Genomic DNA, 24,294 nt, shown 5'->3' with positions numbered 1-24,294 from the left:
CTCAAAAGGTTGGGGACCTCTGTCTTAGGGTTAAGATAGCAATCAGGACTGCCAGGAGTGCTGTTGCTAAGTGATGTAGTCACATGATGTCATACTTTACAATTGCATCATTTAGCAACGGCAATACCAGTCCCAACTGCTGTCGTAACCTGAGGACTACTTGTACAAAGATTTTATGAATATTTTTGGTTATCTTAGATTTCTAGAAAAGGATTTTGTATTCTACTTTAGACTTTTGCTATTTGAGTCATTAAAAATGTGATAATGTAGAGCAAACTATAATGGACACATTCATAAAATTATTATTAACTGCTTATTTACAGAATAATTGTCAGAGTGGCCATAGTCAGTTGTAAAACACATTAGTATTACAGATGCTATCATTCTGCAAATGAATATGTTAAAAGCTAACACGTTGTTTTGCAGCTTGCCAAACAAAAGTAAGTTAGGTAGAACAGATTGCACAGTAGTGTCTTGGTGAACATTGGCAGCCTCTGAGCTACCAATACTTTTTTTAATTGCTCTAAAATTGTATTTCAGTTTTGATACATCCATTTCTTGTGAAGTATGAAATTCTGAGATTTGTGTTGCCTGAAGAAGAAATGCATGAATATAAAACACTATATGCCCACTGGTCTTACGTGAGATTTTAATAAATCTGCAGGACTAATAATAAAGATACTTTTATAGCAATCTTTAATCCAGACTCAGAATGTAGAGTCCAGGATGTTTCATGCAAAATTACTAGAGTTTTGGAATGTCATCATTTTTGCAAGAGCTTTGCCAAGAAGGGGGAAAAATCCCTGCAAACTGCAATATTTGGCAAAGCTACTGGCAGTGGAAATTAGTTCCTCTATATTTGGCTAGACAGTTGCATTCTTTAGGGTGTCTGGTAATTTGCCTTCTTAACTAGAGGAAAGGCAAGATGCTTTTGCCAAATAAAAAAGCATTAACAACTGTTGCAAAAAAAATCATAGTTTATTTTGAAAAGAAATTAATATGTTGGTAATACTAATGCAGACTTACATAGCAAATTTGACAACTCAATTTATGAGCCTTATCATTTGGTTATCACTACCTTCAATACCATTGGCCTAAAATTATGCTCTACTTTCAGTTAATTATTTTAAATTCAGACTTAGTAATCTAACTACAATACTGAAAATTATATTATATAGTGCTGGATATAAAGTATCCATTTCAGTACATGTAAGATTTCCTTAGCATAAACATGTGGGGACTCTGCAAACTGAGGACAACTGATGTTAGTTCAAATAAGTTGTATACCATGATTTTAAAAGGTTCCTGTTATTGTAGTAGTAAGGAATGTGATAGTAAAACCAAAAGCATGAAAAACAATACATGTATACCTATGGTGTTTACCTATGTGTTTTAAGGATGTGAATTGCCTTTAGTTTATCAACTGGCAGTGAAAATTATTTATAGATAGTAACTCAGGATCACAATTATGATTGGAATTTCCATTACTAAGCAATGTAGTTGATTGCTAAAAATGTTTAGTTAGGCTAAAATAAAAGTAAAGATGATATAAGCCCTATAAAACCAATATTCCTGACAAGAGCTTGCAGTCCTAAGGATTATTCAGGTTTATTCACCCATCTCTTAATGAGCAGGACCAGACCTGGAAGAAAGGTTTCTTTCCACAGTTGAAACTTGAGATCAGAGTGATTATCCCAAATTGTTCTTAATCTTCATAATTTGGTCAAATCCAATTATTTGTTTTATCTTTGAACATATTATATACAAGTAAAAATCACAGCAAACTTTTGCCTCTTTCTTCAGTTGCCAGATTTGCAAAAAAGTACTAGAAGTCAATGGAACACTACTAACTTTTACTGATGTCCAACAGCAATAGACTGTTGGGACTATGATTACCGACACTTGTATCCTAATTCTAATTCTATTAATTCTGAAATTAATAACTTGATATCATTGAATAAGGAAGAACATACTAAGATATGACAAATAAAAGACAATGCTATTCACCTCCAAGAAAAAAACTGACATGTTTTATAGGATTGGAAATTGGAATAAGGCAAATTGCACTCTAGGACACTGAAAGAATCAGCTGATGATTTGGTAAAATCCTGGGTTTTGAGAAATTTTGGAGAATTGATGATGGGCCAGATGACTAGAAGAGAGGAAACACTGATTCTGTCTTCAAAATGTAGAGAAGAAACTTATAGAAAAAAGATCCAGGGAACTACAGAGCAGTTAGTGTAGCAGTTATACCTTGGCTATTTCAGAGCAGATTGTAAAGTGATTGGTCAGTAAGCACTTTGAAACAGAATTATAATTACCAGAAGTTGAGGTCAATCCTTGTTTAGAACGAATCCGATTAGAACAAAGTAAAAAATTAACATATTGAAGAAATTAACGATTACCTTTAGGATATATATGGAGAGAACTGAATTTGATGGGATGTTGTACCACTAATCGTTAGATTAATATAGTCTCGATCTATCGTACTGTTGACACGGTATTCTTAGTCAGTACTTAAGAGATGATATTGATATTTTCATTCATTCATTGTTTGTATGAAGAAGTATAAGGAATCCTACCCATGTTTTTGCAAATGGTATAAAATTGAACAAAATAACTAAAACCTTAGACTGGAGTTTTCAAAGTTGTGTTCCTCAGCGTGATCTCAGTCCTTGGAAAATATACAGATATTGGCTTTCTTTCTCTCTTGACCAAAGTGACAGCATTTTCACTAATGTTCTTGTAGGAGGCCACAAAGGATAGATTTGTTTGTTTTTCTCTTTCTGACTCTGAGGAATGAGAAGCCTTTCCTCTGAAGCCATTGCTAAGAGCAATAGGTGCAATTGGAATCATTCTTATCAGAGGAGAAAAGGGGGAGCTTTTATCTGAAGCCTTACGACCAAGTGTTTGTGATTGGGTGACATTAACCTTAAAAGCCTTCTATCGCACATGAATAGAAGCACATCTGCCATTTTGTGGGTGTACAATGTGGAAATCACAGTTGCAGTAAACTATAGATAAGAATTATCATCTGAATTTTTATATTTTGTTCCTTAAATACCCTCTTATTTCTACCTTGAATATGGATAAATAATTGAAAAAATAGTAGATGTAGATGTTTTTCTATGAAAGAGTGAAAAGTGCACTTTCTGCATGTGTCACAATTAAAACTTTGCATTGGTTTCATGTGAAATTTCCCAAATAGTTGAGGCACCTTATCTGTTCATAACTGACAAAAAATTAATACTTCTGCATTAAACATTATGAAATTCCAGATTTATGTAAGAAAACAAGCATATCAGTTGGGTCTTAAAAATCCGTGAAATATAGAATTGAATATATAGTGAAAAATACTAAGGAAACTCAGATATATCATACAGAATATCATTACAAGTAAATGAATGCATTTATGTAGAGGACATTGCCAAATAATATTTTGACCAACAAGTACAACTACTGGTGAAATGTTTAAGCTAATGAATTATTGTATTATTCAAAATTATATTCACTGGAAATATATTGATCTGAGCAAATATGAGCAGTGTAGTATTTCTCAGTGGGATTATCCCACCAGAGTGAGCAGAAGTGGCAGGATATTTATGGCTGATTTGTAGCATTTACAGATTTATCTTCAATCAAGATCAGAATAGAGCTGGAAAGGACCTTGAAGGTCTTCTAGTCCAGCCCCCTGTTCAAGCAGGAGATCTTATACCATTTCAGACAAGTGACTATCCAGTCTCTTCTTAAAAACCTCTTGTGATGAAGCACCCACAACATCTGAAGGCAAGCTGTTCCACTGGTTAATTGTCCTGCTGTTAGGAAGTTTCTTCTTAATTCCAGGTTGCTTCTCTCCTTGATTAGTTTCCATCCATTGTTTCTTGTCCTGCCTTCTGGTGCTTTGGAAAATAAATTGACCCCCTCCTCTTTGTAGCAGCCTCTCAAATACTGGAATGCTGCTATCCTGTCCCCCCTAGTCCTTCTTTTCTCTAGACTAGCCAAACCCAAATCCTGCAACGGTTCTTCATATGTTTTAGTCCTTTAGCCCTTTAATCATCTTAGTTGCTCTTTTTTGTACTTTTCCCATCATTTATGAGCAAGTTAGAAAAGCTGGTCTTAATAGAGCTTGGAAAGATCTTATTTTCTTCTATTGCAGAAAAAAGGTTACTTTTTGTTTTCTGCTTTTTAAACCAGTTAATAATCCATAAAATGTCAAGTCCTCTTATCCAGCACTACTCAGTTTACTCAAGAATGCTTTATGAAAGATGGTTTTAAAGGCTTTTTATAAAACCAAATATACATATTGATAGGATCCATTCCCATACCTCTTGACACTTTAAAAATATTGCAAAAGGTTTGTAAAGCCAGAATTACTTTTGCAGAATCTATGAATTATCTTATTTCAGCAAGGTTTGATCTTCTACAGGTTAGTTATTTTTATTTAATTACATTTTCCATCAGTTTGCCCTGAATCAGTGTTAAGTCCAATTTTTCAGAATGAACATTAAACTGATTCTAACCAATAATTTTCAGATCTCCCCTGTGTCTTCTTAAAATTGGCACAGTAATTGACTTTTAATCTTTTGCTTTCGCAGCAATGTAAAAGATGTGCCATGGTTTTGCAAAGAATTCAGCAATCTCACCCTTGACTTTTTAAAGATCTCTCAGATGAGTGCCCTCAGAATCTGCTCTTTTTGATTATATAGTTTCTCTTTTTACTTCAGTTTGCTTAATTTCTGATTTACTCCCTGAGAAAATATTTGCTCTGTATTAGGTATTTGATCTATATCTTCTGTACCAAAGGCAAATGCTAAATATTTGTTTTTTTCTACAATATCTGAATCTTTCTCTTAAGCATGTCTTTCCCTCTTTCCTATGTAATTTCAGGGTTATAATCCTATTTCTGCAGGAGAGGAAGAATTTAGAAAAAGAGAATTAGTATTTACTTCAGTATCATAGCAATGCAGTATTTTTTCAGCCAAAATAATATGTCAAGCCATTGATGATTTAAATATCTTTACGTATTTAGAGGAAAATGAGAAAGTAATATGCATGGGCATAGTTTTATTTATATAGTTGCAAATACTAGACAATGAAAAGTAAGTATTTCACTAATAAACTATCTTTACATAAGCTACCATGTATTTTCTTTTTTGGTTGCAGAATGTGTATTATGTATTCAGGCTTTGGAGTTATAATTTGGGATACAATCGATGGAAAAAAATCAGGTTTTTAACCATTAGTTTGCATTTTTTAATGCAAGTGTGGCCATCAGGTACTTCTATTCACAGGGTATGTTATGACAACTTGCTCCAAACCTGTCTCCTTAAAGATGGGTGCACACAGGACTTGGGTCTTTGCCCAGTATTCACAGTGACACCAGTCTTATAATTGTAGTATTAAAGTAGGGGTTTTCACACCTCCTAAAAAAAGAAGAATGCAATTAACCTCTCGTAGTTCTTTGCTGTATAGACACAGAAGCATCTTATTTGATTGACCCTCTGATTATAATAAATTATATTGTTCAGATTTTTGCAGGAAGCGTCTTTTCCAGGAGGATTCTGGTAGATTCTTAGGTTAGAAATGGCAATAATTAGTGAGTTATATTATTTCTCATGACATCATCTCTAGAATAAAACAAGGCTTTAGTCAGTTACACTGTTATATAGATTTAAATACTGAAATACCTGACCATTTGAAATAATGTATGTAGGTTTTTCACATACGGTAGATATTTTAACAAGAGCATTATCTTCTATTGGAAGAACATGTCTTCCTTATCTCTTATTGTCTCCACACCAGACAGTAAATATTGCTTGTTATCATCACAAAGATGGAAGTCAACTACTTTATATGTCACAGCAGATTTATTATTAGTTTGCATCACTAAATTCTTTCAGCAATAGAACAAATTGGGTTGAATTTCTATCTTAAAAATACTTTTGGAACCTAAGTTATAGAATTGAATATTTGGAACTATATACAAAATGCCAACTAATTAATATTGTATTATTTCAATTTAAGGCTTATACTCATTTAATTTTTTAAACAGTATTTTACATCTTCTGCATGTTTCATACTTAATTTTATTCTCAATATTTACTTTTTTAAGAAAAATTGGTTTAAGCTTTACTCTCAGCATGCCTCTGTGTGATTAAACAAACCTGAGTTCACCAAATAAAAATAAGACTTCTGAGGAGCTACTTTATTTTCCTGACTTTATAATGTGTAAAATCTATGTGAAACATAGACACTTCTTTTTCAGTGCTTGGAAAGGTGTCTAAGGGAAAGGGAAGATTATAAATTAATTTATACTGCTAGAAGAAGTAAACTGCTAGTTTCTTAATGGTATATTTTCCTTTTCTTCTACTGTTCTTCAAACTGTAATAGTTGAAGGTAACTACAGAATCAGTCATTTTCCTGCTATTTGTGCCACTTATAAATCCTGTACTGAAAAAATAGTTCTGCTTTCTTATAGCTGTTGCTTAAACAGAAGAATCCTATGCTAAAAGAGCTTATTTTCACAGTTGCCTATTTCCTGGTTTATTTTTTGACATAGGTTCATGAGATAACTTAAAAATAAAGAAAAACCTGTGACACTGTGTGATAATTTGCTCCACATTTTGTTCAGTTTGGCATTTCAATTCAACTAAATAAGATGGCATTTTGTTAGGACAAGAAGGATGTTACTTGAATTGTACTTGAACGCATTAAAGTCTGTATCATGGGATGACATACCAGTCACATTATATCTTATGTTACATTGTCCTGTTTTTTGAACCCATTTTGCATCCATTTAGATGGCTACAGTCTTTTCAAATTGTACAAAAACTACAAATCAAGATTATAGAAAGTCCTATAAAATGTATATTTGGACAATTTTAATAGAATTTGAATGAAGTATTCAACCATGAATGGGTTATTTAAGAAAAATATTGTATTTGCTATTCCAAATGAACTAATCATTATTTTATTTTTGTTTTATTTTTTCATTCCAGTATATCTTGAGGATAGTTTTGTAAAATCTGGAGTCTTTAATGTATCTGAACTTGTGCGGGTGTCTAGAAGTAAGTCTCCTTTTCATTTTCTGAAGTTTTATTTTATTTTTGGATTTGTATTACATTTGTATTTGTATATGTTGCTACATGATTCTTTCCAGAGTTGATTCTTTATGATAGTGCCTCCAGTTACATAACTGATAATATAGATAGTCCTTATTTACTAACTACTCATTCAGCAACCAATTGAAGTTACAGCAATGCGGGGGGGAAAGGAAAATTTGTGACCAATTCTTGAAGTTGCAGCTGTTGCAGTGCCCCACAGTCACATGATTGTAATTCATGTGCTTAGCAACCAACACATATTTATGATGGTTGCAGTGTTCCAAAAGACATTTTTTTATTTCACAAAACAAACGTTTGAAATCTATTATTGCCTATAGATTCTATGAGTATTTTGACTTGATATGTGTGAGAAGTAGAGAACATACAGAACTAGTTAATAGGGGTATGCAAAGCTTCATAGGAATGTTATACTGTGGGAAACCTTTGAGAGAACCACTTCCCTCAAAGGTATTTTGTGAAGCATTGTGACCTTCTGCATTTAGGAATGGTCTCTAAAACTGATGCCCTGGAAGAAGACTAAGAGGAGCTTTCTCTGACAATATTGATTTGAGTCATTCTGGGTATCCTTGGCATGAACACTGCAAGCTATCCTGTGGTGTGTGCCAAAGCCTCCAGATCATTTGCTAAACAATTTGGGCAAGTAGTTGAAAGAGGTTCTGTCTGTGTCTGTCAAAACTCTCAATTCATACCCCCTGTTTGAAAGGTAATTTAAAGAGGGCAGCGGCACAAAGAGTCAAAAACTTTGGGGAATATTGGGAGAAGATTGAAAATAACCTTCTCCTGGAGAGTTAGCTGAAATAAGACTCCCATCAGCCTTCTTCCATGGGACTGGTATGAAACAGTTTGAGAGGGAAGCAAATCAGATCGCTTCCACAGCCCAGATTGCTTTGTTGAAACAAATCTATGCTGCTTTCCATAGGTCTATGAGTCAATTGTGTCTTTGTCTAGCACAGTCTTCCCTAATATATTTCCCTATGATTTATTGGACTTTAGTACATCTTATCCATTTTCACTTGGCCTTGCATGCTGAGGTGGGAGGGAAGGCTTGTCCCATGCCCCTAAATAGTACAAATTGTGTCTTTTAATTACATGACTAATAATTAGATAAAAGTGAATTTGCTTTGATTTAGGATTATATTAATATGTCTGTTTAGACACAGGCTTGACTTTAAATTATGTCTTTAGCACCTATAACCCAGGGAGCTGGAGTAAACTTCCCCATTGGAGAACTTCCAGGTCAACCATACTATCATGACATGAACTCAAGTGTTAACTTACAGCGATCGCTATCCTCTCCACCAACCAGGTTAGCCTATTGTAAAACGTCTGTGGTTATATAATATTTTAAATGATTTTACTTTGCAGCTTTTCAATAAAATAATTATGCATTTGTCCAGCAATGTGGTCTGTGTTGGAGGGAGGGAGGGAGGGAAGGGCCTTAGTGGAACAAAAAGATAAGTAGATATATATTGATCAACACTCCTCAATAAATAATTTCAAATGACAGTTTTGTAATGAAAATGATTATTGTTCAGAGTAGAAATTATGCCCCAACTTGAAAATATTGAGAGAAAACCTGTAGTTCACAAACTAGTGAGAATTGTTAATATCAGCATGGACAGGTGTCTCAGTTTATTATCTGTTGACTCAGAAAGGCAGGGAAGAGACTTAGAATTAACACTGTCTATCATAGACCTGAAAGATTGAGAGCAATAGAAGAAGGGGACGACAGAGAATGAGGTGACTGGATGGAGTCACTGAAGCAGTAGGCGTGAGCTTAAATTGACTCCAGAAGATGGTAGAGGACAGGAAAGCCTGGAGGAACGTTGTCCATGGGGTCGCGATGGGTCGGACATGACTTCGCAACTAACAACAATCATAGATCTACATACAGGATTTTATGCCTGTATATTTTCATAGGCTGGTGTTTGCGCACGTGTGTAGCTTCATTTTTGACTGTGGGATTAATTTGACTGTTGTGGGTATGTAAGTCTTCTGCTGACAAGCCAGTTCTTGAATAAGGCCTGTTGGAGTCCTAACTCTGCATGCCTAATCTAAAAACAATCACTAATGTATTAATGAAAGAAAAATGTGTACAGTATAAATAATTTTAAAATCAGTGTAAAATGTGAATATATCTAGTGTAGTTTTAGGGTTGAAAAGGATTGCACTTTAAAATATCAATATAACTACTGCTTAAATAAGCCCTTATTTCTATATGTTTACAGTAAGAGACCCAAAACTATATCCATAGATGAGAATATGGAACCAAGTCCAACAGGAGATTTTTATCCTTCCCCAAATTCACCAGCTGCTGGTAGTAGGACATGGCATGAAAGAGATCAAGGTGAGTAAATACATACTATAGAAAAGTGAGTGCTCAGTTCATTCTGTGTCTACTCAGAAGTAAGCTATATTGAATTCAATTAGGTTTATTCATAGATAGATAGACAGACAAGACAGGATCTTGGAGCTCTTATTAACATTATTTCTTCAGAAACTATGAATAGATGGTAGATTGGAATAAAGAAGAAAATTTTAAATCTTTTGAGGTTAAAATACTTCCTTAGAATATTACATTCTGTAGTAATTACAATGTCATCCCTATTATTGAAAAGTTCTATTTTGTATTCATCAAATGCACAGATCCCTTTTTCAAAGCCATAGTACTCATTTAGAATCACAAGAAGTATCTAATAATTGATTTACTGGCAGGCAAAATGTAGAGACACTATATTGATTAGCAGAATCTAGAAAGATTAAAAATGATTGAACAAATTATTGGATTCAGATATACTGTAAAAGAGGATGATTAATTTTGACATTTTTTCTGGCCATGTTGCTATGCATTTAATACTCACATGAAATTATTTATTTTTATCCATTGGTTCATATGTGCTTTGTGTGACTAAAATCTGAAATATAAATGAAAAGTACCCTGTTTTACAGAGGCATACATGCATTGTTAAGCCTGAAGTAAATTTTATCTAAATGAGTACACAATCACATGTACAATATCTTAATATTGTTCAGCCATGGATTGTATTTCACAACAATATTAAGTTGAAGAGGAAAATTAAGCATAAGTAGTGAACGGAAGTGATTATTTCTTAGCTTTCACAATGCTTCCTATAGTTCTATTCATATTATATAATAGTATTGCTTAATAATTTTGCTCTGTGATGTGTGACAGAAATTTCCAAAGTTTATTAAAATATATAGTAAAAGATCTGATAGAATATCACATTAAAAGAATCATCAGTTTTCAGGAGTTTATTTCCCTTTTCTCATAACGTTTATATCTACAACCACTTACCTACTCCCTAATTTCTAATTTATGCATCAACATATAATTATGCCAATTTCATATAGGTCATAAATTTCTGTCTAATTTCTTCCTAATATAATACTCAAAACATTATTTTTGTAAGACTCATGATGCTATATAAAGTTCTCAATTTAACTTTGATACCTGTACAGTTTTTATTGTAGTTGTTTTCTTCCTTTTCTTTTTCTGTTCTTTGAACGGAATTCTTAAAATTGAGACCTTTTTCTCTTTTTTGCAAAATAAAAATGTAAAAGTGTTGTGATGAAGAAAAATGAAATGAAAAATTTCAGTGTATACAGTTATGAAGTTGATACCAAAAACCTTGCATTATATGTTTATTTTTGTATTTTTCAGTGTAAAGTAAATCCCCCCAAATAATTGACTTGTGTTGGTTTCTAAAAGTGTTATCTGTGATTTGTTATTCTTGTTTTTACGAATAGGTTTTGGAATTCAGATAGTTCAGAAATGAGATCTGGAATGTTGCTTAAAATTGTGTATAACTTATCTACTTTTCTGTTGCTCTTGCCATGTGTAAAAACGATTGCCTTTACCAGGAGCCATCACAGATATTTAAAGGAGGAACTTAGAAAGCAATTTCCATGTTCAAGGTTAAAAGCAAAACTGCAGTCACATTTGTACAATTACTTCTGTACCATGGTGTGGGAACAGGATCAAAATATATAAGCACAGAGTCTACTTTGAAGGAGACATGACATTATACAGAGTCTAATTGTCAAAATTGAATGTGCCGATAGGTTAAAAGTTTGTAGTGGTCTCTGCATTGTTCTAGTTGTGGAGTGTAGAGATCTGTGGTGCTTAAGCTTTGGTAACCTTCAGTTAAGACGAAAAATGTGTCTGAGTGTATTCATGAATGTGACAGGCCATTAAAGACTTAAATTGTTTCAAATACAAACTTATTTTTTCAGAATTTTAGTTCTTCTAGTTTGCCTTTTTTACATTTTACTTTTTCTGATTGATACTTAATATTATTTTATATGATCTTTTGGGGTGGTATCAATTTATTTTATATAATCATTACTATGCTTTGTGCATGGTCAATGAATGTATTCCTTTTTTTTTGTATCTATATTCAGTTTTTGATATTTTTCATGCCACTTTATCTTTCTTATATCAAAATGCATATGATTCTCTTGATGTGCTTCAGTAACAAGGGCATTCATTGTCAATTAGTCTGCCAGAATAGTATCCGAAAGGCATTAACACGTGTCTTTCTATCTTTTCTCAAATAAAAACCACTTGCTCCAGACAGCATGAGTTATTTATCAGAGTAACTATTCTGTTATTGGAGTAGTTTTTTTCCTGGTCTTTTGTAATTAAGAGGCATATGCCTTTGCACCATGATTAGATATGTTTGAGGTTTCATTTTGTGGGAACTTCAGCACAAATATGATTTTGATGTTCTGAGTTGGTAAGTACTAAGGCCTGATGCAATTTGTCCTAGAATCATGGTATCTTCAGGGGATCTTCTTAACTAGTTACCTATCTTTCCAGCTTCTCAGTTTGGGCTACTGGAGGCTTTGGTTTGCTTTCCTCTAATCTCAGATATAAGGGTAGGAAGAAGCTGCACTTACGAAAGGTGTCCATGTGGGAGGATTTGGTGTCATTATTAAGGAGAAGGAAGAAACTGTTACTAAATTGCTGCTTTCATAAATTTCTGAGGCTAGTGGAAGAAGATGAGTTATTTGTTAACCTCAGTTCCCTTCATGCAGTGCCATAAAAGTATGGTTATGCAATAACAATAGACACAGCTTTTCTAAAAGGTTCCTGAAATTCAGCTGCACCTGAGATCTTTGCTCCACAAATATGAATTTGCAGAACCACAATTATTGGTAAGTAGTTACTTTTTTAACAACAAGAAAAGATGACATTTTTAGTGTCAATTAAGAAAAGGGGGAATTGTGTGGATTTTAAATATTATACATTAAGAGTTTTACCTTTGAAGAAATGAAGGTTATCCTAAATAACAGATTCTGAGTTTTAGTCTATAAATAGTTAGAATAGTACTGTTTATGTACAATAGAAGTATCAACACATTTGAGAGTTTGAAGGTTTGTTAAATTATGTAAAAAACAAGGTTAGAGACAAATAAAATTAAGTTGAAGATTTCAGAGCATTATAATAAACATTGAGCATATTTGTTGATGGTTGAAATGTGACTGATTATTGAGGGGGAAAGAGTATCTTCAAAACTGCAGCACTTTGTCTTGCAATATTTTGTTGTAATTCCTGCTTGTTTATTTCTCTTAGGCACATTTTATTGAAAAAAGACTGTTATATTCATCAATTAGTTAATTCATCAATTAGTTGCTCCCTGAGTTAGCTAATTTGGAAACTAATTTTAAAATTGTGTATGATTTAAGATTAAGTCATGTTCTTGGTATATACCTGTATCTGAATTGTTCAAAAATTACTCTAGTTTTTTTGCAGTTAATTTTAGTTAATAGAGATTGTAAATATCCCTGATAGTTTTAGACCTAGGGAAAAAAGATACGAATTTACTCAGAATAAGAATCTTACAGTAATAATATGATTTGAAATAATTGAGATTAGTAGACCAATCGAATATCAGGACATCCTATAATGGCATCAGAGCTTTTCATGGCTTATGAATTAAAATCACTTGTCATTTAAGTGAAAATGTAGCTACTCCATTCTACTTTGCTTACAACAGTTAATCCTTTTCCCTCTAAATATGGACACTAAACATAGGAAGGAACAGATTTAGCATGTACAAATAATTTTATATCATAGCATTAGGAATATGGATCTAGTATCCATGGTCTTATATAGATCCCAGCACATGGTCTTAGACCAGGGGTACCCAAACCTCAGTCTGTAGACCAGTACCAGGCTGCGGCATGCCAGCAACGGTCTGCACAAACAAGCAAAGCTCCGTCCATGGGATATAGGAAGCACACAAAACCATGTACCCTCCAATCTGCGGAAAAACCTCTCTCCATGGAACCAGTCCTTGGTGCCCAAAAGGTTGGGGAATTCTGTCTTAGACAGTCTTTATTTAACATTACTCAGAGCTGTGGAGTGATAATGAAAAGGAATAGATAGATATACTTCATCTTAATCCTCAAAACTATAAGTTATTTTCATCCTTGTTCAGGTTCATATAATAATAAAATTGCAATTGATGTTAATTGATATGATTACAGAAAGTGTTCTGTACAAACAATACTATTTATAAAGGATGCTTCCTCAAAAATTAAATAATTTAAAACATGAAACAGCTGCATGGATTGCTATGCCAGGGTTCTATGAAAAGAACTGATGTGTTTTTTAAAAGAAGCTCTGGGTTTAAAAAAAAACAGTGAAAAGCAAACTTAATTGGTCTCCAGGGAAACAGCAAGTCTTTATTTTGCATATTTCATCAGTAGTTTAAACTTTTAATAATTTTTGCTTAGTAAAATATATTTGACCCAGAGTAGAAAAGAATGATGTGATGCTTTACGTCATGTACTATAATTGTATATTTTAACATTGCATATCCTAAAGCATTTTAATATTGTTAGAGATTTGTTTGGAATTGTACATTAGTGTGTACAATTAAATAAATTTTAATTTTACAGTTTCTTCATCATGTTCAGTTTCCTATGATTCTCCTGCATTCAACAGCAACAAATCATTACAACCACAGCTTACCATTAAAACAGAAGCTCTTGGATCTTCTTCTCCTGTTCTTCACCTACCCTCTGCTGGGCCTCCTTGTGATGGGGAACAAGTATCCTCTCCTGGATATTCTTCTGGACCTTTGCCATCTTTTACTATCTCCCCATCTTCTGGACTTGCTTTTTCTGGAATTCCTTTAATTACAGGGCCCTCTCCTGATGGATCTTTTTTGATTAGACCTTCACATGGTTTCTCTAAAATGGATATATTAATTTCTGAACTAAGAGAATTAAAAGAGGAGGTGGTTAGTGCTGTTCAGGAACTAAAAAACATAACTGATCAGCTGGGCCATTTGCTTGCCTACACAAAACAAAAGTCAAAAGTAATTCATAACACATCTACTGAGGGTTGAGTTATATCATGGAAAGACACCCTCCATCTGGATTATTTTATTGAATACTACTTAACTATGTTACTCTACGTTCATTTCTTTCAAAAGCATGACCAAAATATTATCTTAAAAGAACTATATATCTATATTCTGCTAGCAAATCATTTGTCCTGTTGTAAATATACAATATTTCATAGTAAATAAATGTATACATACCTTATATGTCAGTTTTTGTGTTTTTATTTAAAATATATTTAGAGGCAAACTGTTTTCTCCAAAAGTGGTTATTTATTCTCCTCCTAGTACATCAATATTCCTAAAATAAGCATTGTTTCTAACTTCTTGTTAGAAAGTATATTTCAGTGGAAGGCTGCTGTGGGTTTGTTTATCTGAAACTCATCTTTGACAGAGGTTTGAACTGTAATATCAAAAGAGTTTCAGTGTGATTTTTGTGCAATAAGTTATAAAATTTCACTAAGTTAATATATTCCCAATTGTTTTGGAGGACTAGAATTCTCCAAAAATACAGTTTTTATTGACTTTCAAGTCAGGGACTAGGACTACTAAAATCTGAATGATTGAAATCTCAGATTAAGCTGTTTGATTAAAAAAATATTAAGATGGTGTTGGGAAGTGTGGTGGAAAAAATATTACTAATGCATCTAATGTATATAAAATAAATGCCTATGTTTCTTTCTGAGGGACCTTATGTAGAGTTGGAAACTATTAGGTGTATATTAAGTTGAAGAGATGTTAAAAGCAAACATAATGTGGTTTTATTTCAAAAAATGAGCTGTCAGGTCATCAGTTGGATAAGCCTGGGAGAGGGGAAACAGTATTTAATATTTATTTGTTATGTATATGTAGGGGTGTGGGTCTATACATATGTTGTATATAGTATGTTTTTAGGGTGTGTCATGTATGTGTTCCACTTTGAGAGAGGGCAACTAAATTTCATTTTTGATGTGTGCCGTTGTGCCCACAGTAAAAAAACGACAATAAAGGCTATCTTATCTCTAAGATCATTTTTATCTCTCTTCCACTCCTGCAGCCTCTCCACTATTTTAGAGATTCTGGTAGACCTTCCTCTGGCCCAGAGGTACTAAAACCATACTTTAACAAACACTGGGCTAGAAGACAGAAACAGAAACAAAATTCAAAGTGCTGTTGATAGGTTAGAAAAAAAAGTTCGATGAAGCTTAGATTTTAAATCACAGACATAATACTTTTATTCCATTGTGCGCTAAAACCCTACTTCAAATAGGTGTCCAGTTTTCAATATCACCTTTTAAAAACAATTAAGGCAAACAGGAATAGGTCAGTGAGATAATAAGATAAAATTAAGTATTGCTTGAGAGACAGCATGTTACGGCAAATGATATCTGGTTAACTTGAAGGATTTAACTGCTAATTTACTCTTGCACTTATGCATATAAAATGTTTTTATCCCCGAGATATAGCCTCTCATACCAAGTTTGTAGCCCAGTTATGGAATTTGTCCTTTTTTGTATTTGTATTTCCATAAATACAGAATTACTATAAAACAAACAATAAATGCTGTTTCTTATCATTCAAGGACAGTTTAGCAAATGCTATTGCTAGTAGGCAAAGTGCCGGGGATATAAATAATGCTGATATGTGTTAGAATATCATATTAAGAAGGTGGGAGCTCTGATATCAAATTTCAACTTGGTTAAGAGATTCACTCAATAATATTAGGCTATTAGGCCACTATTTTTTTCAGTCTAATCTATCTCAAAGCATTGTGGGAAGAACAAAAGCATGGTGGAGGAAACCATGCTGTCCTGATCTCCTTGGACAAAATTTGGGTATGAGTTATATAAATACACATAATTTATTTGGATATAATGGCATTTCATACATTAGTCCATCATGGTAATATAATTGCATTAACATTTGCATTAACATTAAATTATTGCTTTTATTTTACTCATGTTCTTTAAGCAGCAGGAACTACATTTTTTTAAAGTTGTGGACTGAGTTTAATGATTTATATAAGCTGTGATTATTGAATCTACTATTTTCTCAGTATTTGTAGATTTACGTTTTTTGTATTAACAGAATTATTAATGTAATAGTTGCAGTACAAACATTGTAGCCACAATCCAAACTCAGAATAGATATGTGAATCTCAATGATATAAACACGTCCTTAATGTGTTTCAATGATTCCACTGAGCTTAAATCATGTACCTGAATTTTAATCTGTTCTTAATAATGTGTATCTTTGTTGTTTTTCTGTGCAAAAGGAAATTGCATTGCATTCAGCATAAGATCACACCAGTTCTTAATACAATAAGATATAGGTAGTCCTCGACTTATAATAGTTCATTTAGTGACTGTTCAAAGTTGCAACGGCACTGAAAAAAGTGACATGATCGTTTTTCACATTTACAGCCTTTGTAGCATCCCTATGATCATGTGATTAAAATTCAGATGCTTGACAATTGGTTCATACTTATGACCGTTGTCATGTTCCAGGTCATGTGATCCCCTTTTGCAACCTTTTGACAAGAGGAACCAATGGGGAAGCCAGATTCACTTAACAACCATATTACTGAATTGTCAACTGCAATGGTTCACTTAATAACTGTGGCAAGAAAGGTTATAAAATGGAGCAAAACTCACTTAACAAATGTCTCGCTTAACAACAGAAATCTTGGGCTGCATTGTGGTCGTAAGTCGAGAAGTACCTGTATTTTCCAATAGCAAACACTTTTGAATTTTGTAGTCAAGTTTCATCATCACAACCAAGGTTTCCTATTTTGTTTTTAAAGTTCAGTCTCAGTTATAGAAATATTTTGAAGACATTTTCTAGATGTCGTAATCCGAAACAGTTATGAAATGTAAAAACCAAAGAGCATTTACTGGGATTTCATGAGTTGATTTCATTTTGGGGGAGCAGGAAGGTTCTAATAGGCCACATAAAGAGTGGGAAGTCATTTAGAAAGCACGTTTATTCTTACCTTCCATTTTTAGACCTTTAGACTATTAGAAAAGAGACCTTAATTACAACAGGCAGAATGACGGGATAGAACTATCCATGTTTCATAAGGACCCCATTGAATGGTGTTAGATCTGTGTGAACTATGGGCAGTGTTAACTTTGTTTTTGTTTTTCCTTCCATAATGATATTTTAAAGCCATGTGTATGAAATAAAAATATTCAGGGTCAGTTTGGATCTTAGTATGCTCCCTGTTTTCAGCACAGTGTAACCTTGACTTTGCATCCATTGTGCAAATGGGACTATTCTGATACCTTCTCTTTATGATTCTTTGACTCTCAATGCATTGTTTGCAATGCTCAGTCTAAACCAAGTATGAAGCTGTGATTAAATGGAAATGGATTTGGGATTTAAGCTGGTGAAGTAGATGCAAAAATATTCTGCATCTGCGTTGCTGTCCCATTGTGATTTCCCTATAACTTCGTAGGAAAACGAACATGTTGTGTTGCTCTCTGTGAAAGCTAAGCAGATGTCCACTGCGGGCAAGTGGATCCTTAAGCTTTGCCTCACTTATACGTTGACTCGAGTTCTGTTTAGCAGGTGGGGCTTTGTGATTGGTGTACCATGTGACATTTACCAGGGGAGTTCCTCGGAGGGCAGGCTGCTCATAGAGAGACAGAGGGTCTTGCCTTTTGATGAGGAAATTGCTGAAACTCATGTCTCATTAGTGTTTCTTAAGGTTCTTGGGAAGCAAACAACAGTTTAATTAAAGTCTGACGTAAACACATTTCTGCACATTTTCCCTGCAGCATATTATCTCATTAGAATTGATCAGAATAGTTGCCCTGGGCTAACTTGAACAGATATACATCTGGAGCACCATGTGTGCAAGCTGCCAATGAGTCAGCTACATACGCTATGCTTCATAGCAACTTGGTTGTTTGCTTTACTTTGTAGGTGCAATTACCTTGTTGGGAAATGAATTGATCTAACTTTTTCAAATTTGTCTGGGCCTCTATATCGCTGATATGCTAGTAATTTCAGAATTACTATATAATGCAATCCAGACATGCATATTCTTTACCTCTTTAGTATTATGCAGTAATAACCTGAAGCTTTTAATTTATCCAACATTCTGTTTAATTTCCTCTGGAACTATTTTCAGGAATGTATTCAGATACCATTGTCTACTCTGTATTACCATATACATACACAGTGTTGGTATCAGATTATCAGTAACCAAAATTTACAAAATGAAAACAGTTTTTTCTGTACTGGAGAACACATAGTATAGTTTTAGCTCAGTCTTCCTGTGAGTCTTGGCACCTTAACTCGCAAAATTATCAACAATGGTAAAGATGGTTGGTTATTCTCAACATTATAATTTTTATATTTAAAGGAGTAGACTGTAGAAGGCTATTTAAATTGAAATCAGGCAACTAGCTTCAATTTCTTTTGGTGCATGTGTCATTTTGATTCATAATTAATAGGATCAATTCCATTACTGATGTAGGTGGCTTTGTTTCAGTTTTGCAATTTGGGCTGTGCAAAACAGTTTAAAATAAGCTTCAGAAAGTGCATTGGTGTGAATGATGCACCCCTCTTTTTCAAGCATTAGAACAGCTGTTTCTTTGGGAGGCTCCTGCAACAACTTTCATCTATTGTCTTTGCATATATGTACATCCAAAAACAATGCTTCCATTGGGGAAAGAAGTTGTGCTGAGCCTCCTAACATACATATGCTGCTGCTTCAATACATCAAGAAGGGGTGTTTTGCTAACATGCTTCGTGGTGTACCCTTTTCAAATGCTTTAAATGGCTCTGTGGTACCTCATGTTTTTTACTCCATTATGAATCACCCATTTCATTTGATCCTAATTGCTACAACGTATATTGATGTGATTAACTAAAATATGTGAGGCTTTAATTTCTCTCTTAAGAACATGCATGTACTCACAAAAATCAGTGGAGAGTACCTAATCCATTTTTCATATATTAAATACAGACAAGTCTTTTTATCATATAGTACTACTAATTAATCATGAAGTACAAAAATATTTGTCTCAGAATAACGTGTTTTGTTTTAGTCACATCTAAAGCACTTCAGTATTTTACTTTTCTTTCACAATTTCCTGTCTCCTTCGCTGAAGCAATTATTTATTTAAGTTAGTTATTTTCCCAATGCAATAAAACTCATTTAAAGTGATTTACTTTACCTTTTGAAGAAACACAGGACTCTCACTAGATTTATTGATTGGCAAGGATTGATAAAGGATATGTTTCTGAAAACAAAACTTTACTAATTGTGAACTTCTATTCATATTTAACATGGAAAATATTTTTTGTATCTTTGAATCCTTTTTTCAAAAGTTGTTTAATGATGGGACATTATGAATTAAAGTATGTAGTAGTGCTAATAGTAACCAGACCAGTTCTGTCAATGTAGTCTTTAATACAAGTCTTGACTATAAGTAACTTCTGTACTGTTTATTTTCTTTTTTCATTTAGAAGTGAATGTTTTATATCCTACTTCCTTCTTTGAAATTATATAAGTTCTGTGGTGGTTGACCTATACCTAGATGTACATGGCAGTACTAGAGTCTGAATTTTGTTGACCAACCCATGCCCTTTTCCACTTTCCTGCTACAGTACATTTTTAACAGAAAAAATTGGTGAGACTAAGAAAAAAATGGTTACTAAGCTTCCACTTGAAAATGTCAGTGGGCTGCTGTTTAAATTGGAAGAAGCAAACCCTCTGAACTCTTTTTGGGCTTGCAGCACACAGCAGGAGCAAATTCATTGATTTGAGAGCTTTTTATCTTCAAGGTAGGAATTTGGATGCGTTGTGCCTATCAAGCGCCAAACAACCTCTTAATACTTTAATCTCAGCCTGGGTTCTTCGTAATCTCACGCTCACAATCATGAAAGAATCATTATATGAAAAGCAAATAGTTAAATCTTTTCAAGTAGCTTCTTATAAAATGGACTTTAAGAAAATGTGAAAGCCATTTATTTATTTTTTTGGTCCTTTGTATCAGTCTTGGCTTCATGGAAAAGTTATTGCAGTTTTCCTGTTTTAGAAGTAGCCGGCCATTGCCACCTTCTTAGGGCTAAAAGGTGAGAGTGACTGGCCTGGCCCAAGGTCACCCAGTTGGGTTCCAAGCTTAAGACAGAAGTAGAATCCAAATTCCTTCTCCTGCTGCAATATCTTAACTTACAGGTGTCAAATTTGTCACGTGACATGTCGCAACGTATCACGACTTTTTTTGTCTTGTCGGAGCACCCCTGTCTTAACCACTAGACTAAACTGCCTGCAGGAGAAAATATATCTCACTGAGGCAATTCTGTTAACTTTAGAGAAGCTCTGACAAATAGATTAGGCAGGAAGAGAAAGAGAAAACTAGAGAGCTAGACTTGACTTGACATAGATGAATAGAGAATTAAATATATATGTCCCATCCTCTCTATTTGTTAATTTTTTAAAAAATCACCTCGAAGAAAATTATTTGGGAGAAATTGTTTTATTTATGTCATTTATAATTTTTGTTACTTAAACAACTAAGCAGTAATGAATGGCTAAGCAGTTTTTGTAATAATGATGGAGATGTTTCTTAGTAACTTCATATTTTTACTTTTTCTGAGGGATTTATAATCTTCTCAAATGGTCTTTGGCAAACCTCAGAATGATCCTGTTGTAAGTTGCCTTGAGTTAATATTGTGAAATGAGTGGCTATGTAAATAAATTCATTCATTCAATCAATCAATCAATCAATCAATGAAATGGTCTTCAATTAATATGTGGTGAAGACTGGAAGTGCAATTAAGGCAGGAAGTACAGTAAACCAAGAAAAAATGTAAATTATAATGTTCAGATTCTAGGAATCACTATTCAAAACTTGCTATAAAAATAGAACTTGTACTTCTGAAAGTCCTGTCGATAGATATCTTTGTCTTCTCTCCTTAAAAATGGAGGAGGTTTGGAATCAAATTATGCAAACTCAGTAAAAACTTAACAAGGAATTTGGCTCATCAAAATTGGCATTATTGAGAAGAAACCATTTGGAAAAGAATTGTATAATTATAAATAATTACAGGATAACCCAGTTAAATACTATTTTTGGCACCTTCCTGTTAAATGTTTTAAAGAAATATACATACATACATATTAAAAGTGGTTGCTGAGACCAAGCTGCAAAGTATTCATCCTTAGTTTTGCTAGCATTCATTGAACTATGCCCCCTGTCTCTGTTTCAGTCACTGTATATCTATTGTAGTCTTCTCACATACATTTTTGTCTTCTTAAATATTTCTACTCAAGTCCAACTCTTCATTTATTGCAGTCCTAACCTATATAATAGTGCAATTTTAAACATATAAGGGCAAAAAACTTTTGACAAGATGTCAACCGAACTATAGGGAGAGGAAAATTATACTATCTTTATGAAATAAATATAGCTATAAATTCAAAAGAATAGTTGTCACTAACAGTGGAATTAATGATGTAGATAAACATTTGTTAAAACAAGTGTGTGCGTGTGCATATGTGTGTGTGTATGACTTTATTTTGTAAATATGAGGTGTGCAAATCTTATATAACGACTGCATAAGAATTATGGTGATAACATCTCTTATGTCTTAGGATTTCATTTGATGGTTACTAAAGGAAGTCTATAAATGTTCATCTAAATTAATGCATACTCTTTAGTGTTTTCTAATGCAGTGCATTTTAGTCACTAACCTAGGAACTGTTACTGCTTAAAGAGCATAAACAATTATCTAGAATCATGATTCTGATGTTGGGTTAATGGACATGTTATGTTGTATGCCATTGCAGATATGTCTTCTCCTACAATGAAGAAACCTGAAAAGCCTTTGTTTAGCACTACATCTCCTCAGGATTCTTCACCAAGACTGACTTTCCAGCATCATCATCCAGGAATCCCAGGAGTTGCACACAGTGGTGAGGAAACAAAAGTGATAGAAATGCAGGAAAGTTGGGCAAACATAATGTTAATTCAGCATTTAACTCAAAATTATATCAGATACTCTATGAGCTGGTTGCTTAGAAAATTTCTCTTGCTTCAGCTGAACTATATTTCTTTAGCTAATGTAAACAATATCACTTTTGAAGAGACATCCATTCTATCACATCCAGAGGAGTTTTATTTAGGTCATGAGATGCATAATCTCAAACAGGACAATCATTTCAAGTTATGAATTGATATGTAGCTAGATATATCATAATACATGTGCACTTAGATTGGCACGTTACTGTTCTCTTCATTTTAAGAGACATTTAAATGAAATTCCTCTGATATCCTGGGAATATATTTAGGGTTTGAATAAGAATTTTATGTATTGTTATTTGTGAATAATCAGAAAAATAGTATAATAAAATCACATTGAACAAGTTTGATGTGGTTAAGGCATCAGGCTAGAAACCAGGAGATCGTGAGGTCTAGTCCTGCCTTGGCTTTTAAATAGGCCATTGTAGAGATGATGTATTGTGGAAAGGAAGACAGGTGTCTCTGGTAAGACAGTAAGCTTTGGCACATTAAAAGCTAAACCTTCCCTGCAGCTCTTAAATTCCTGTGAAACTGATATAATGGACAAAGTTCTGTCAAGTCACGTTTGGGGCTTTCCATAGTCATTCCAATACTTTGAGTCTGACTCAGTATTATACACAGGTGTGATAAATGCACAGGAAGTCATTCCAACCATTTATTTAATTACTACATTGTGAACTAATGGTACTTTTGAGATTCCACCTTGTGAATTGTGTTCAGTTTTGGGCATAACAGGGATTCATTGAAGTTGAAACAGCTTCAGAGAAGCTGATAAGGGGGTTGTTATCGTTAGTGTTAGAAAAAGACAGCTGAAGAGGCCATGGTAGCATGCTTTAAATACCTGAGAAGATGTCACATCAGAGAAGTTCAAGGTCTTTCTCATTTTGTGAAGGTTGTAGAATAATAGATTCAAACTATAGAAAGGTAGATTAGCTTCCTAACTGGAGCAGCAGTTTGGCAGTGGGTTGACAGTCATTTGTCTGTTACATAGCTATTTAAGCGGATTTGGGAAAATGCAAAAAAGAGGTAGAATTTATTCTATTAAGTCAACTATATAGGATAAAAGATTGACCAATGACTAAAAAACATTCAATTTTTAATTTATTTCAGTCATAGTGAATCACTACGTTTGTGCTTTTAGACATTTAACATATTTTTAAAAGCTTTGCGAATAGAAAAAAGACTTGTCTTTATCATCAGAAGTGTGCACAAATTGAACAAAATTATATTTTGAATTTGGAACAAAACAAAACCCCACTTAGCATTTTTATTGGGATAGCTCAAGCAGGATTTTGCCCTTGATGGCTATCTAAAAATTCTCCAATATGTTGCTGTATTTATTTACTATCAAATTTATAAATTACATTTTTATCATAGTGATTGTAAAACCTGAAGGCAGCCTACATGTGCAACTAAACTATTTACCCAACAACTTTAATTTGATGTTCAGTATCAGATCAGCAAGATAGTGGCAATAATTATTTTATTTATATCTTTATTTATTTATTTAGTATATTTTTATAACTGCCCATCTAATATGGGACTCTGAACAGAATTAAAAAAATACCAAAAGCAACAAAATCATCAAAAAACTAACAACTTAAAACCATTAAAAACAATGAAATCATTGTAAAAAGCATAATCTACAGGAAAGTACATTCAATTTCACTAGCAATGCAGCCACTTTGTAGGCTTCATATCCATGTTGCTGGATTCCCAGCCTCAATGGCAAAGCCATGGTTTCAGGCCTTTCCAGATATTTTGTTTCAGTGAAGTAGCCAT

At 33.5% G+C, this 24,294-nt stretch overlaps 1 protein-coding gene across 6 annotated transcripts in view; it reads left to right on the top strand.

Annotated features, from left to right (window-relative positions):
- NFIB (nuclear factor I B) overlaps positions 1–24,294 on the top strand; it is a gene marked incomplete at its 5' end in the record, with an annotated part of 74,624 nt that overhangs the window by 1,692 nt on the left and 48,638 nt on the right. For all 6 annotated transcript variants that reach the window (XM_015816817.1, XM_015816813.1, XM_015816812.1 and 3 more), the window contains 4 exon segments: positions 6,999–7,067; positions 8,310–8,430; positions 9,353–9,471; positions 22,281–22,406. In XM_015816817.1, the coding sequence (XP_015672303.1) occupies positions 6,999–7,067; positions 8,310–8,430; positions 9,353–9,471; positions 22,281–22,406 (435 nt within the window).

This window comes from Protobothrops mucrosquamatus, unplaced genomic scaffold (assembly GCF_001527695.2).
Source record: "Protobothrops mucrosquamatus isolate PMUCROS unplaced genomic scaffold, P.Mucros_1.0 scaffold504, whole genome shotgun sequence".
Taxonomy (NCBI): Eukaryota; Metazoa; Chordata; class Lepidosauria; order Squamata; family Viperidae; genus Protobothrops; species Protobothrops mucrosquamatus.
This window is presented reverse-complemented; position numbering and strand designations above follow the sequence as displayed.